We start from the raw sequence: 17,231 nt of genomic DNA, 5'->3' as shown, positions 1-17,231 counted from the left end.
GCAATTTCAACAAGCCTACTCAAAGCGTGTCCTTATTTCTTTAGGCTCTCCAGATATATACCTCTGAACTTTTCAAGATTTCTTAGTTACTAACATTTTGATCAATTCAGATAAGATGCCTAGAAGGTCATTCATATAGTAGTTTACCATAAACTATCCATATAAACTAAAAAGGGATCGCAGAATCAAATCCACAAGCAATTTCTTTGTGCATGGTCATGTCGAACCTTTTAAGCTCCTTAATATCCTTGATCAGTATCAAATAATGATCATAGACTGACTACCCATCGCGCATCTTATGCGCTGTGCGATTCTAATTACCTCACAACACTTGTAGATGAATCAATATGTCGTTGGCAATGTACATGTGCTCATGCATACGTTGGAGTTCATCTTAACATGGACTTCAACATATAGCATCTACATTTATTGTCATTGTTCATCCACTTATCAAATATAGCTCGTTGACATTGGGTTAGACAAGCTGTTAACATTAGAATAACCTGATAGAAAACATTGCTTAAATTTCTAAAAATAAGAACGATTCTTAGGTTTGTGAGCCAGTTATGTAATTGATTTCGGTTAAACGATTGATATTTAAGATTTGAGCTAGAGGGTTGGAAGCTGACACAATAAACAACAGAGAGTAAAGATTCTAGTTAGATGTTTGTACTTATTTTATATTTTGCTCTAGGAACTTTTAGATGCAAAATAAACTCCCACTATTTTATCAGATCTCTCACTCCCCGGATGGAGAAACAAAAATTCTAACGTGACAACTGAGTTTCTAGTAGATGCTGCGGTCCCACCGATGCCGTGCACCTCACCTAACAGTTATTGACAACACACACCAATGCGTGGACAACTCTTTGCCCAGATGCTTCTCTAAACATGTTGCAGCGACTTGGTTTCTAAGTCATGTGGGCTCACCTAACCGTTATTGCCTACACTCTTTAGTTAGGTCAGACCCACCATTCATAAGCAAGTACAAAACCGTCATTGGGTCCCTCACCTAACAGTTATTGAGCCCAACCCCATCTTTACCCTGAAACAACTCTTTGCTAATAGAGTTGTTGCGTGTTCCCGATGCAACTGAACCACTGTGACCAGTCGTGAACAATCAACGCCGGTAGCACGTCCGCACATCTACAACGGTAGAAGACCATAGGACTTAATATTTATGGAGAGGTTTGGGTTTAGATCTCATCTAATCAGCCATCACATGACTGATTTAATTGACATGGACTAAATCAAACCGTCAAGCAACCATATTTGAGACTCAATTTTCCAAATTAGCCAGATAAGTGGAGATTGATGGGGATCCCTCCGTTGCTTTCCTTAGACACCAACAAATTGACCAGATCAGCGAACAGAATCAATTAAATAGCCACCTTTCAATTATTTGCCTTAGACACCGATTGGTTAATTGGTCCAAATAGATTAGCTTAGGTGAGTCAGATTCGAGCCACAAAACTGAATTAGGTCCTCATGTTAATTGATTCTACATATGGGTGTCAATCGATTCGATCAACAATAATTGTATGATCTTAAACTCTACTGACCTAACCCTAATCAACACTTGACTTGGTTTGATCAGCTGCTAAATCGATTTTGACCCATGATGATCAAATCAGAAACTCTAGATGTAATCCAATTACATGACCTAATTTGATCCACCCATGACCAATCCTTCGTGCACAAATACTAATTTCAGATCTTAAATCTAAATTTTTAGATCTAAATTCTTTGCATGAAAAGTATATTTTGATCTCGAAATAATTTTCAGATCATACATACAAACATATATCATATATATGAATAAAATTCAGATCATAGAAACTAATTTTAGCCATAAATATGCTTTCATATATCATATATACGAATTAAAATAGATCTCGAAACTCTTTTCAGATCTAAACAATAAAACATATCACATATATAATGAAAAATCAGATCTAAAATTTTATTTTAATTAAAAATTTTAATATCGTTCTAGGACAACCATACAGCATAACAAGTTATGCCATAACAACCTTATATCAGAACGACATCAAAAACTTTTAGATCTGAAATTTTTCTCTACAAATTTCAGATCTAAATCCTAATCTCATGCATATGACGTGGCTCTGATACCATTGTTGAGATTTCATGGTTTCATGCATGTAAAAAAATTTTAAAACAAGTACGCAGCGAAAATTAAAAAAATTCAGATTAAATCTAATTTAATTTAAGCATGCATAAGATCAAATCTTAAAATTATAAAATAAGATTTATATATGTGAGATAAGATTCAGATACAGAAATCAAATAGAGAAAAATAAATAGAGAAGATCTAATCTCCATACCTTGGTGCGGATCGATCTACACCGCGAACTGATGATCATGAATGTCTTCCGAAAGTCCCTTGAAACCGCACAAGTGTCCGACCTCTATAAGTATCCACACGAGGCTTCGATCTGATCAGAAGCTTCTTGATCTCACCAGCATCTTGACAGTTGAAAACTCTTCATTTCTTTCAAGACCTTCTTAGAGAAGAAGAGAATAGGAGGATGAAGATCTCTACACTAGAGAGCATGATAAGAACACTTTCTTCTCTTTCTTTCTAAAACCCATAATCTCTACGTTAGAGATCTAAGAAATTCATGTCCAACTCTAAGACAAAAGGAAAAGAACAAATTTCATGTCCAAACTTGGACAAAAAGAGAGAAAGAAGGCCCTAACAACCAACCTTTAGTTGTTGGTAAGAAAGAAGAGATAGGAGGAATCAAACCTCACGCCTTGGCCCCTTGATGCCGCACCTTCTTCTCTCCAATATTTTTCACGCACATCCCTTATATTTGGGCGTTCGAAATCTGATCACATCAGGTTCATCCCACCCCACATAATCCATTGTTTAAATAGGAATAGATAGGGTTTTTGGGTGAGAGTCCATACTTCCTTGGACTCTTGAATTGTGCCGCCCAACCTTACTTCCTTTTTACGCCAAGATATCTCACGGAAAAGGGATTAGCGTGAACTCCTTTCACGCTGAAACCCTCTCGATTATGGAGAAAAATAATGCGCTAATAATAAGTGAGCGTGGGGCTAGGTTGGCGCATGAGAGAAGATAGAGTCCAAACCACTTGGGACTCCTCTTTAGGTGGTTGATTTAAACCAAATAAAACTCTAATCAATCCTATTATTCTCTCATGCATTTTGGTTATCTCATAACCCAATTAGACTTGATCAAATCAAACCCATATCAAGTCAAATTGAATCTAATTCAATTAGACTTGATACAAACCCCATTGCTCAATCAAATTGAGCTAATTAGCAATCCAATAGCTAATTAATCCTCCTATAACTCACTAACTCTTTAGCGAGTTACTTAATTACAACTTTTGTATTGGATTAACCATCGATCAAATTGATAATTAAATCCTATCACGATTCATAATCGCAATTCAACCATCTGATCAGTCGAAAGCCTCTTTATGTATGACCCCATAGATTTTATTCTATCTGATAGTGAGATATATTGTGATCCCTATCACAATATCATTAAAACTTCTTTCCATGGATTGGAACCATTCCAACTCTATCTATCAAAGATCATCGATCATCGAGATAATGCTCGTGGGTCTCACAATCCACCAGTGATACCTAGCAGTATGTAGTGGCAATCCAGCAGAATAAAAGGTGATGAACCTCTAGGTGCGGTTAACGTATGATACAGTCCCTCTATCATAAGTCCCGATCAGATGATAGATTATGGATAAATCGTCAAACTTTATCATCGATCATATGATAGTTTCAATTAGCTCAAGTCCATGTATGATTCTCATGGAAACTCTTTTTCATCAATCACACTGCTATGATCATAGACTTAAGAACTCATCTTCTTAAATCTCATAGGACTACTCCCTTCTACTAGGATCGATAAACTCCATCTAGGTGTGCACCTTACTACAGTGGACCAACTATCGTCAGCATCCACTACAAAGACTCATTGAGTCAATATTTGTGTAGTCAAACTCCAACAGCCTTACTGCGAATAGCTGTAGCACCGCAGGTCAAAAGATCAGTCACACTACTGCAGATCGAGAAAGTCACTAACGAGTGAGCAGACATCTATGTGACTTCTCGTATTGGTCACGCTCAGTGCTAGTTGTTCTCTAACAACCACTTACACTCTCGCTCCAGTATCACTACACTGCAGACTCGAGACTCATCTGTCCAAAGAAAGCGATCCGTGTACCGATCCATCTGGATCAATCACCATCTACATGATGATCCTATGACCAGAAGCAATTTAGGAATTAACCATCAATGACACATCTCAAATTCTTAATTCTTTGAGAATATGTGTCATCATCTTGTTAATCCCTTGGATGATTCATGGACACATAAAACATGAATGGTAATGTAAGTACCCATTAAGTATAAAAACATGTCCTAATAATATGATATACGTCAGCCAAGATTGGCTTCTACAGCAAACATCCAACACACTCTACCTTTCCTCTTGCTTCTCAACACCCCGCCCCTTTTGTCCTTCATCAGTGCCACCCTGCCTTCCCACCAATACCAACTAAGCTATCTATTTACACCGCATCTTAGCAACCTAGCAAGTAGCAAAGAGCAAGCGCCACATGAATCAAACAAGAATCACATGACCCTTAAGGTTTGGTCATGATAAATTTCACCAAGTGGGGGTATAAAATGAAGAAGGTGAGCTCGTTTATAAGCAAGCGAAAAGCTTTAGAACTTGGCCATGATCAACCGCAATATATGAAAATAGACCGAGGTAACTGAAACGGTCTCAAGAATAATCTCGATGCAAAACTGAATCTTAGGCCGAAAAGGTATGGTTATCGACCTGATAGTTAAAATAGCACAATTAATATCACACATTTTTGCACCCACTTGAGTGGGAGACAATTAAAATGTGCGAGGTTTGGTTTTTAGATATTTATAGTGGTGAAATCATGAACAACACTTTGGGTTGCCAATTTGAGTAAATCATAATTGATTTGACTACTTTTAGAGGAGCTGACTAAAAGCTTCTTAATTTTCTACCATCAAATAAACTATGAGATTCATAAAGGAATAAATTTCAGAAAACATCGAATCTACATTCCACCTTTCCTCATGCTTCTCAACACCGTGCCCCTCTTCTCCTTCCTTCATCAGCTCCCCCCTCCCACCAATACCAACAAAGCTATCTATTCACACCCCATCTTAGCAATCTAGCAAGCAGCCAAGAGCAAGTCCCATGTGAATCAGATAAGAATCACATGACCCTTGCTGGATTGGGGAAAATTCAGTCAGAATAAATTTCACCAAGTGGAGGTATAGAATGAAAAAGGTGAGCTCAGTTATAAGCAAGCAGAAGGCTTAGAACTTGACTATGATAACCGCAATATATGGAAATAGAGCGAGGTAACTGAAACGGTCACAAGAATAATCTCGGTACAGAACTAAATCTTAGGCCAAAGAGATATGGTTATTGACAGGATAACCATAGAGTAATCATGTTGATGAACATGCATAGTGGAGGATATCTGGCGTCAGTTACCAGAACCACCAGGAGTGGAGGCCAGATTTGGGAGCAACCATTAGAATATGCAATTATTATTTGTTGCTATAAGTATTCAAATTGTATTTTGTTATGAGAACCCTTCGATATTCAATCATACATCTTTTTATCTTATCCGAGTTTTACTCAACCAGGAGCTCTTATCCTACAAGTAGACATAATTTAGTTTTCTACCACAACCTAGCACTACACCTTAACCATAGCCCAGTGCTATTCCCTTACCATAGCCTAGTGCTACACCTTTTATCCAACTTCAAACGGCAGCGTGATGGTGGCCAAAAATGTTGAAAGTCAAGACACCGGCCCCATGCTACTCTCTATCCTCCCTTCGATCCCTATCATCATCTTTCTGGCTGATCCAATGTTGGTGGCATGCCCACGCAAACCAACCTCGTTGCCGTTGAGATTCGGTGCCTCCGCCAACCGATTGAGTTCCCTAGGATCCTAGGTTCCCAAGCACATGCTTGGACTGGATGGAAAAGGAGCCAACACTGTTGCTCCAAGAGTTCCTCTCAATTTCTCCCTCTATCTTCACCTGCACCGTACCTACTATGTAAGCCATCTCTTTGGTAGACACTCCTCTTTCCCTCTCTCCATTGCTCTTACACACTAGATAAGCCATCACTCAAAACTCCTCTCTTCATGTTGCTACTTCCAACCTACCTAATTGATGGCTTGAGATGCTGATGGTGGGGGTAATAAGACTGAAGAAGGTAAGTTATGGGTCAAACTAAATTGGTAGTGATGAATGGCTGAGTTGGATTAATTAAATGTCTGATTATGACTATTGAGCTTAGAGATTCATTCGCTAGGGACTGATACAAGTACCGAATGGTAGTATTTGCTTGGCCAGTGGATAAGAAAAGAGAGGGCCAAACCAAAATGCACCATGGTGCAACACTTGGCTTGAGTGGGTGCTACTAGGAGCAATCAATGACAATGGGTCAGCTGTTAAGGAGGACAGAGAAAGAGGAGGGTGGAGATAAGAAAGGATCTCAATACTGATGAGGCTAAAGCTGCTGAACCAAAGAGAAGGGTGGAGGATATTTCTAGAATTTTGAAAAGGGTTTCTTTTTATCTTTTTTGCTTTATATATGCTATATGAGACATCCAAATTTTAAACTAATGATAAAAAGTAGAGAATCAATTGGGACCAAATACTCCCAAAAGCAGAGAAGCAAATTATGTACTTTAAGTATAATTCATCGTAAGGCTAATGATACTACTAGTAAACCTACAATTACATCAGCATACAAATGCAAAAATGAGATAAAAATCAAGACATACATCAAAAGCAAGCATGAAAATCTTTTCTTTTCTGACGAGTACTAACCAAAAACTAACAATGAAGTTTAGTCTTAGTTGGCGAATGACTATTTCCAATACAACAACTACATGTTAACAGAAAAGCTGATAGAGATGTAGTTCTATATCAAATTCACTCTGACCAGATAAAACTATGGATCTGTGGAGATTCAGGTTCACAATATAGATCATTTGTCAATTCAATCAGTCACATAAGCACGTTCAGCAATCAAATTTCAGGAGCAAGTAAATTTTCCTTTGACAGTTTCATAGACATGTTTCTGGTGCAAAAAAGCTGCACTAATGCACAAAGGCATCAATGTGGAAAAGTAGGCACTAAATATGAAAATACAATGAATGACAATGCATTATCTGAATCACATCACATTAATTAACCTAGAGGAAGGTGATCTAGCATCATGTAGAGGCAATTTGAATGCTCGAAGCCTGCAACTTTGCAGCAGACTGTACACCACTCCCTCTCCACCACCCCCACCCCCACCCCACCCAAATACAGAGGCAAAAGGAGGAGAAATGAGGAATCAAAGCTGCCTGTCGATCACCAATTCCTATTTGTTTGGACTACAAAATCCTTTTCAAACTATTTTCTCTGTCCTTATTAAGAAAAAAAAAATAGGATTGAGGAAAATCAACCTTCTTCGATCCCTCTCTAATTCCTTCCCTTGCCTGTCATATAGGATCTCAACCATCAGAGGTTATCGCACTGACAGGTGCTTCCAGCATCCAAAACAGTGCCATAGACTCATTCAAATAAAGAAATTTCCAGGATATGGTGAATACTTTCACCCACAATAAAGAAATAAAACCAAATGGACAATTAAAGAGTGAAAAAACATACAATTGGAGGCAGCGAGATCTTCATCTCGATGGCAACTGGAAGTTTCAGATCTTGGAGAGCCAGATGCATTTCTATATCTTGAACCAATATGTATCACTAATTTGGTACCTCTCACACTCTCACTTTTGGTCACGTTTTTAATGGCGCATTCTTTGAAATGAGAACTTTGCAATTTACCACCCTTGATTTTTACTTTGGGTAACGTAGCAACATCATTCACTGCAACTTCATTGGTAAATCTGTGGTTGTTAGTACCCATTTGATAATCGCAGGATTTGATACCATCATTATCAGTGCTTCTGGTCGAAGATGACAAGATTTCTGGCCCATTAGTTCCTACTGGATTCATAACATCAACTTTTTGCTCTCTGAAAGCACTGTCCAATGATACTGCCTCATGCTGCCTTTCAGAATTTTGATACGTTTCTTCTGGTTTAGCAACTAAATTTAATAGATATCCTTTCTTCTTTACATGATTCTTATTCAATGCTGAATTCTTGGAAACGTTCTCTCCACGTTCTTTAAAATTCTTGGATGGTCTATCATTGATACCTTTAACCGAGAACTTTAGGGTCCTCCCACTAACATCTTTTAGTATGATCGGACCAGCTTGTTCATCATACGAATATGGAGACAGAGAAAATATTTCTTCGTGGGATGGTAATCCAGCAGCAGCCCTCAAGCTTGCGATTTGATCGTGATCAGCTACATCTCTCCTCTTCCAAAGTTCTCGAACAGCATCATCTATATCCTTAACCTGGTCATTGCGAAACATTTTGCTTATAACATAAACTTGCCGTAAATATATCCCTTAAAATTTAGAGAGAAAATAACACCTGGTAACAATCGCCACGGCATGCAGCACATTTGTAATATAGGTTCTGATCTGCTTGGAACTGCCGATATTTTTCATCACTGCATAAGATATTGAAAAAAGAAACTTAAGAGTATTGTTGAAAGTGTGTAATGAGAAGAATACAAACTCCTTTTTGCATGAAAGAAGAATTTGATGATATTAACTAGCTTTACATGTAAATTAGAAAGCCAAAGAAAGATCTGTTTTTTCCTAAGAGAATAGCATTTGACAGTTATAGGCTGGCTATTGGTTAGAAAATACATCCATAAATACAGAAAGGGATCCTGTCAGCATCAAATAATCAGCAGTTCTGTATTAAAGAATAGAACAGAAAAAAGGCAACAAATTAATGTGAGGTTGCTTTAGTAAATGACGAGAAATGCAGTATAAAGACTGTAGGAGGGATCTTGCACAAGGTAGCAATAGTAGATAACCTTTAGTGAGTGTTTGGCATTGCTTCAAATAAGTGCTTTTTGTGACTTTTAAAGCAATGGCACATTCTAAAATAAAGAGTTGGACAAAATTATCTGAAAATGCTTCTACAAGAAGAAAAGCCTTAAAAAAAGAAAAAGCACTTTTAGGAGAAGCTAGAAAATCTGGCTTTTGGCTTTTAGGATCTCTGGCCTTGTTTTATAAGGTAGAAGCACACCCTGAATATCCTAAAAAATATCCTTTAACTATATAAAAGCCTCAACATCCCCTCTTGCATGCAAACTTTCAAACTTTTATTCACAAATCACTCCGATTCCTAAAATATTCCTTTCCCTGTTGATCTAGGGCAATGCACAACCCTTGAGATCGTCAGCTATTAAGGGAGATCCAAGGACCAAATCACCCAAAACCCATAGCTGAAGAATAAATTCTAAGATTTTGTCAGAGAAATTCAAAATCAGAAGACTCCCCTTGATTCACTAAAAGAGATCAACAAGCCCAAAATCCAAAATGTTAAATCCAACATAGGCTAAAATATATAAGGGATAATGGAAGAAATAAAGCAAGGCCACAGATCAATATCTTTTGACAAGATAGATAAGGGCAGGAAAAGAGAGGAGAGAGAGGCAGCAGCAAATGGTATTAGGTTATGCTGAGAACACAAGCTGAATTGAGAAGACTTTTGCATCCAAAACAACCATAACTATCAAGTCTTATCCCAGCTATAAGGATTGACTTTTTAAAGGCTTGCTGGGCTTCCAACACCCAGCCTTTACTGGCAAACTGTGATCTACATGGAGTTGGACAAAGACCTCACTGGTCAACATCCAAAGTTGGAACTTACAGGACTCAAAAAAAACAATCTAGCAATGCATCGAGAGGCCACAAGGATAGCTCGTCAACAGACTCAACCTATAACTCTTTTAACACCTAGATATGGTTCTCAGCAAGTTCTGGAATGCCCTAAGATAAGCATTGAGCTCCATCCTTGTACAAAAGAACTTCAATGTGGTTGGGTCAAGAACAGGAGGAAGATGGCAAAGTTGAAACAACATGGCTTTCTTCTAAATATAAATAAAATGAATGCATTACTTGTTCGAAAACTTGTTTGATCTAGTGCTAACTTTGAAGTACAAAAGTTCAAAAAGATCATAAGTTGAATCTTACTGGCCGAAATCTTCTACCTAGGGTCACACACCTGCTTTAGAATCTTCCTGGAATCTCAAACCTGCAGCACTTCCTTGCTACAAGTGTTTTATCTGCTTCCCCGCACCCTCTGATTCTGACAACTAAGACTTGAATGATAAATGATTTTGCTTCAACATAAAGCTTGGGTTTCTTAGTTGAAGGAAATTCCAAATCAAGGATTTTAATCTATAAGCATATAATTTTTCTTTGAGAAAATCTAAATGCATATAATGATTCAGACTATAATTCTTGAACTTTTTGGAGGTAGAGAAGCCTTGATCATAGCTTAAGCTTATGCTGAAAATAACTCGCATTAGTGGTACAATCTGTGCTTCTATTCGTCATTTGATTGCTGCTCTTAACTATCCCAACATGGGCTATTTGAGATCAAATGCAGCAACTACTGAAGCAGTTAGTTGCCTCTTGCACTAAGCAAACCATCCTTGTTGAAACAATATCGCCAGCTTATGTGGTCTCTGTGAGAATGTCTAAAGAGTATGCTTATGCAAAATGAAAATATTATACCAAAGAATTACCTTTTAATTGTGAGTTCCACTAGAATTTTAAAGATATATGTGTGTAGCAGCAAAATTGAAACAAACTTAAAATCGTAGCAAATAAATAAATTTCATTCAAAAACCAAAAACAATTAAAATAAAAACAAATATTGAATTTCACTTTGGTACATTAATTTTTCTCTAAGATGTCCTCCACATATTTTGGTTGGATGAATGAGACAGAAAATTTTAAGCAATCATAACCGATTGTACTTCTTCTGATACCAATGGTACCAACAAAAACTTATAGTTGGATGTAATTACACAGGAAGTGCAGGTTGTGAAGACATGTTCATGGGCCAGACAACCCGCATGGGCAGCCCAAGCCCGAAGCATTTCCAGCAGGCCTAAACCCAGATTTTAAGCTTGACAAGACAAACCAGGCTTGAAATATGAGCCCAACTATTAAAATGGGCAAGGCTCGGGTTTAGGTCAGCCCAGACCAAGCCTGGCTAGTCCCAAAGCTTATATAATATGTAATATATACTTGTGCCTTAGGAATCTGATTTTGGTGACCAAAAAAAAAATTAATGGCTTTCTTCCATGCACCAGCACTGCCTATGAACAACCACAAAGACAGGCTCATGACCCTTACCAATCCCTTTCAAATATTTAATCTTCGCAAGTATATTTTATATTTTTTAAACTAGATAAAAAGGGTCCAGGAAGCTCGAGGCCGGGCCTAGCCTGAAGCCCAAGCAAGTACCAAGCTTGGGCCTGGGAAGTAGGCCCGAAGGCCAGGCTGGACCAGGCTCAAGCCTAACTAATTTCAGCTATATCTTTGGCTGAGCCTGGCTTGGACTGCTCTGTTGAACAGGTCTAGTTGTGAAGTAAAGGTGTGATGTCAAAGCATGAAAGGGATGACTGACATTGCAAGTTTTCCCTCGGGATGGGAAAAAAATGGACTTCGATCCATGTTTTGTGTCCTATCTCTAGACGTCCCTCTATTTCAGTTGTACGCCTCTCCTTAATCTCTACATGGCCCAAAATTTAGAACTATTAAATTCAGAAATAATTACAATATCCTTATCACAATAAATTGAGGAACTAGCAATATGATATAACCATTACATCAATAAACAAATGATATGTAAAATAGCGGCTGGAAAAAAAAAATGTGGATCTTCCTTGGCTTCAAAAGTTCTAGGAAAACCTCCCAAAATATTGTATGCTAGAAAAGCAATAAGAATCTCTCCTTAGGGTTGCAGGTACAATACATGCAACATCCAGTATGCAACATGATAAAGAATTTCCTAAGGTAAAAAAGTATAAGAAAATGGAACTATAACACAAATCTTCATAGCAGTAACAGAAAAGCTATCCAATATGTTGACGTGTAAAAGAAATCCAATATGTTGATGTGTACCTAATACCATCGCACACACAATGTACCCATCTTTCACAAACATCACAGCAAACCATGGGTGTTGTTTCGGAATCTCTATAAACCTATAGAAGCATAAAAGTATCAATTAACTTTATCACATTAGATGGTTACAGAATCTTATGCATCAGCATACAAATAAGCTACAAGGGAGAAAACGAAGGGCATAAATAAATAAGGAATAAAAAGAAAGAAATATTTCCATCAGATATGAATATTTCATAAAAATCTAAACTTAAATTAACTACAAGTATAAAAATGCACACATAGAAAAAAGCATTGGAAAGAAACCTTTGACAAATTCAGATCTAACATAGGAGCCAATATTTTACTCCTAGTGGCAGTATGTTATATAGGTCATTTGATAATGATAATATTGAGGGGTGAAGTGATTGGAGTAGGACCGTTGGAGAGACTTGATGACTTGGACTTGTTTGTAGCAAAGGGGGTTTAAGGCAGAAAAAATCAAGGAAATTGTTTGTGGGACAAGTCTAAAAGGTCCCTAACATGTAATGTTCTCCGATTATCTTCAAGTGTTCATGGAAGACTATCACATAAATTGGGAAAAGACATCCTTCTTTATCCATAGGACCAGTGCCCGATAGACCAGAGTGACAGAAATAGCAGACTTACCCATGTAATATGAAAAACTACCTTACAATATTTAATAACCAAGGTAAATTAAGACAAGGAAGAGGTCCAGATAAGGGGATTAACACAACAGAGTGCAAGAAGTATGCATCAGATTGACGACAAGTACCCGCAGAACCCTTCCCCAAAATAAAATAAATAAATAAATAAATAAAAGAAAAGAAAGAAAGAAAGAAAGAAAATAAAAGAATAACATAACAATTCAAAACATGTCTAAATCCATGTAATCCAAAAGTACATCTGCAGTCTGTACTGATGGTTAGGCAATGCAAGGTATCCTATCCTAAGATTAGTTAGTTTACAAGGGCCATAACTAGCATTTGATGCTATAGTTCTTTACCACACTGACAATGCTAAGAATTATAATTGCTATTAGGCTACCGCATGCTCAGAATGTCATTAGATCTTCGTTATTAATAACAACAAGATTTATGGAAAATTCCGTTTTGCAAGGGGTTAAATCAGTTAAATCAATAAAACTGTACCTTCTCAGCCTATTCCTTTTGCATGACAACCATAAACCCATTGAATTTTTTCAAAAGGGTTTGACGCAAAGTAATGAGCTGTCTGAGTGTCAGTCTTCAAACTGTCTTAAACAAATTTTGAATGCAAACCACTACATAATTATCACTAAAGAAGTTTTAGACTTGTATGATTTATTAGCAACTCATTCACTAAGTCAGTTCAACATTCATATCATCATTCTCCTTCATGGGTTATTGGCTCAACATCTTCTAATCATATGAATAGTACACTCAATTCCTTTCATTAACACATCTTTATGTTTTTTGGATAGTTTGCTAATTACACTTACCTCCTACTCTGGTCATGGAGAATTTCAGGCTTAACTGTCTTTATCACTTTCTTTTGTTATATATGTTACTAAATTTCCATGAAATTTTTTGTCAGTGAACCAATTAACCAAGTCGCTGAACTGCTATATCTCATTTATCCCACCCATTTTGAATTTTAGGATCTCCAAACCTGGAGATAAATGATAGAGTATGTGAATAAGCAGGCTTATATCTTCTTCATCATAGTGGAATTCTACCCTAGCTTTATTGAGTCATTAAGTGTCCATAGTTGGATGGTCATGTTGCCTAAGACATCCATCCTTTCATGTGAGTCATTTATTTGCTAAGCATCATTAATCTACATTTCCTCCTATAACAAATAAATGTATTCAGGACCATTTTTATTTAGTACATAGGGATGTCTAAACTTCCACTGTATTATCTTTGAGAGAATTTAAATATTTTATTACATTTATCGGTAATTATGTTATATGACATGGCATTGTCTTATGAAAAAGAAAGATGAAGTGTTCTTGGTGTACAAAAGTTTTCACAACAAGTATTAAATTAATTAAATGTCAATAATAATATTCTCCAAGATGATAATGGCGAGTCACGTCTAATGAGTCTATCTTATAGAAAAGAACAAGTATTTTTATGCAAACTTCTTGTTTTCCACCCTCAATGGAATGGAGTTCTAAAAAAGTCAACATCTTTTGGAGGTCTCTTATGTTGGAAGAAATATACAGTGTTTGTGTTGATACTGTGATGACTGCTTGCAATTTCATTGATAAAGTTCCTTCATGATTGCTAGTGAAAAAAAGCCTCGTTGACGTGTTGCTTCCACAAGATCCCATTTTTCCCAAGTGCCTAGGGTCTTTCATTGTTTTCGTTTTATCCACATTTCCTTCTAGAGAAAAATGACATACTAGATCATTTCAATGTATTTTCTTTAGACATTCTTAAACTTGTATGGTATGTCTCTCTATATAATAACTTGATGAAGATGTTCTACAGTACTCTGAGAAGGGTTGTTTTCAATGATATTATTCATCTCCAAACCAATGAAATCATCTTGTTCCCTTATGTTTTTCCTTAACCTATTGAGTAGACCTGGACATGAATCCCACTAAGTAATCTCCTCAAACAATTGTGGAGATCGGAAGAAAGAGGAAAACAATCACCTGAAGACATCATCCTAATCAATCAACTTACTCAATTGGAGGCCCTTTTGCAGGTATGGTCCCGAACTCCCTATATATGCTCCTATCATTACTGATGAGTTGCCTATTGCTATTTGAAAGCAGAAGCAAATATGTAATTCCCATACTATTAGTCACTTACTATAAATTGATTCTCTTTCTCATACTTTTAAGCCATTTGCTCTTTCAATTTCTTCTATATGTATTCAATGAACCTTTCAAGGAGTTTTTTTTCTAATCCTAACTAGAAAATGGCTATGATGCATGAGATGGAAGCATTCCATATTGTTAGAATCCCTGTAATCTCTCAACTTACTTATTTGGAATATACTGTTAATAGGAAATCTTGCATGTAATCCCTATTTTTCCTTTTCTGTTACATTTCTTGGTTCTTTGACTGATTCCTTATTTTTTGAGATTTGATCCTCTAAATAAGGTCACCCTCTAGATACTGATATACGAATCTGTTACCTAATATTTGATTTAAAGAAATAAAATTATATTTTTCTTCATGATATCAGAGCTTTCACCCTGGGCTTTTTCTTCTTCGTCAACCTTCATTGCTAAGTTATCGGTCTTCATCGTCGATTGTTCCTGACTGTGCCTTTATTGCCGATCAGATCTTCCTCAGTTACCTCTGCCTTTGCCATTCATATCCGGTTGTTTCTTTTTTGGATTTTTTTTCTTCAATCTTCTAAAAATGTAGGAAACCTCTAAAACTGTGACCAGTAATTCTACTGGACCAACTTTTGGATCTTTACCAAATGAACCAAATGGAGAGCTCCAAAACATGAATCCTTCCTATTGACATGATGGGAAAAATTATCTCCAATGATTGCAGATTGTTAAGACATTCCTCAAGGGGAGAGGAAAACTTCATCATTCGAATGACGCTGGATCTAGTGCAGATAATCCAAAGTTTCCCGCATGAGATGAAGAAGACTCGATGATCATGTCCTGGCTATAGATTCAATGCAACCCGATATCAGTAAGAATTATATGTTTCTTCCTACTGCTAGAGATATATGAAAAATGGTTCGTCAAATATACTCCAAGATGCAGGATGCCACTGTAATCTATGAGATCAAGACAAAGATTTCAATCACCAAGTAAGATACTCTTTCGGTTACGGAATATTATAACCTGATGAATGCTTTTTGACTTAAATTGGACCATTATCAAGATATTAAGATGCTATGCAGTGAGGATACCAAAGCCCTTTTGAGTTTGGTGGAATGGGATTGGATTTTTGAATTTCTTGCAGGACATTAAGGATTCAGATTACTGGGAAAGAACAGCTACCATCATTGAATGAAGTATTCTCCATCATACATGCTGAGGAAAATCGGCGAACTATCATGCTAGAATCACAGACTTCCAAAGGCTCAGCTATGGCCTCTATGAAAGCTGTGGATGGAGGAAGTCTAATAACTTTGGGCAAGAGCAAGGTGACAGAACCACTGATAATCATTCCTCTAAATAGTCCAACCGAGATGGACTCTAATGCACCTATTGTAAAAAGCCCCATAATACAAAAGAAAACTATTTCAAACTTCATGGGAAGACAGAAGTCTTTAGTCGGAATAAAAAATTTAAAGGACAACAGCGAAGTCAGGCCAACTTCACAAACAAGGAAGATACCTCTCAAGAAAAAGCAATCCCTGATGGTGATGAATTCAGAGAATTCAACAAGAGATTGAAAAACTATGAAGTTTTCTTAAATCCCTCTCTAATTCATCTAGCTCGTATTCATTGGCTCAATCTGGTAAATGCTTTGTTTCCGAAATCTCTAATGCCAACAACTCCACCTACTTTGACTCTTGGACCATAGACTCTAGAGCCATCAATCATTGACAAATAACTTCACTAAATTTGAAACTTATAACCATGTCCAGAGAATAAGAAAATTATTATTGCTGATGGTTCGCCTATAACCATTGCGGGCTAGGGCACCATAAATTTGACTGCTTTCCTCTCTCTATAAAATGTGCTATATGTTCCAAAACTATCCACCAATCTTTTTTCCATTCATCAACTTATCAAAGACTTAAACTGTCGGATAACCTTTTTTCCCACTTATTGTGTCCTCAGGACTAGTTACAGGGAGAATGATTGAATTTGCTAAAGAACGGAATGGGCTCGACTACCCTGAAAAAGTCAGTGGTTCTATGGATAAAGGGACTCGATTAACCCTCTTCTGCTCTTCGCATACTGCTTCTATTAATTCTGGCTCCTCAAACAAATATGAAATTTGGCTTCACCACTTTCGTCTCGATTATCCATCTTTTTAGGTGCTCAAGACCATGGGCTCTACTATCTTGAAGAAATCAGTGGTTCTATGGATAAAGGGACTCGATTAACCCTCTCCTGCTCTTCGCGAAATACTTTTTTTATTAATTCTGGCTCCTCAAACAAATCTGAAATT

At 36.9% G+C, this 17,231-nt stretch overlaps 1 protein-coding gene across 1 annotated transcript in view; it reads right to left on the bottom strand.

The window, feature by feature from the left end:
- LOC105035649 (uncharacterized) overlaps positions 1-17,231 on the bottom strand; it is a 50,804-nt gene that overhangs the window by 24,302 nt on the left and 9,271 nt on the right. The window contains exons 4-6 of the mRNA XM_073249273.1: positions 12,142-12,224; positions 8,579-8,657; positions 7,743-8,499 (exon numbers count right to left, since the gene is read on the bottom strand). Coding sequence (XP_073105374.1) covers positions 7,743-8,499; positions 8,579-8,657; positions 12,142-12,224 — 919 coding nt within the window. The remainder of the gene's footprint in view (positions 1-7,742; positions 8,500-8,578; positions 8,658-12,141; positions 12,225-17,231) is intronic.

Source organism: Elaeis guineensis, chromosome 15, assembly GCF_000442705.2.
Source record: "Elaeis guineensis isolate ETL-2024a chromosome 15, EG11, whole genome shotgun sequence".
Classification (NCBI taxonomy): Eukaryota; Viridiplantae; Streptophyta; class Magnoliopsida; order Arecales; family Arecaceae; genus Elaeis; species Elaeis guineensis.
This window is presented reverse-complemented; position numbering and strand designations above follow the sequence as displayed.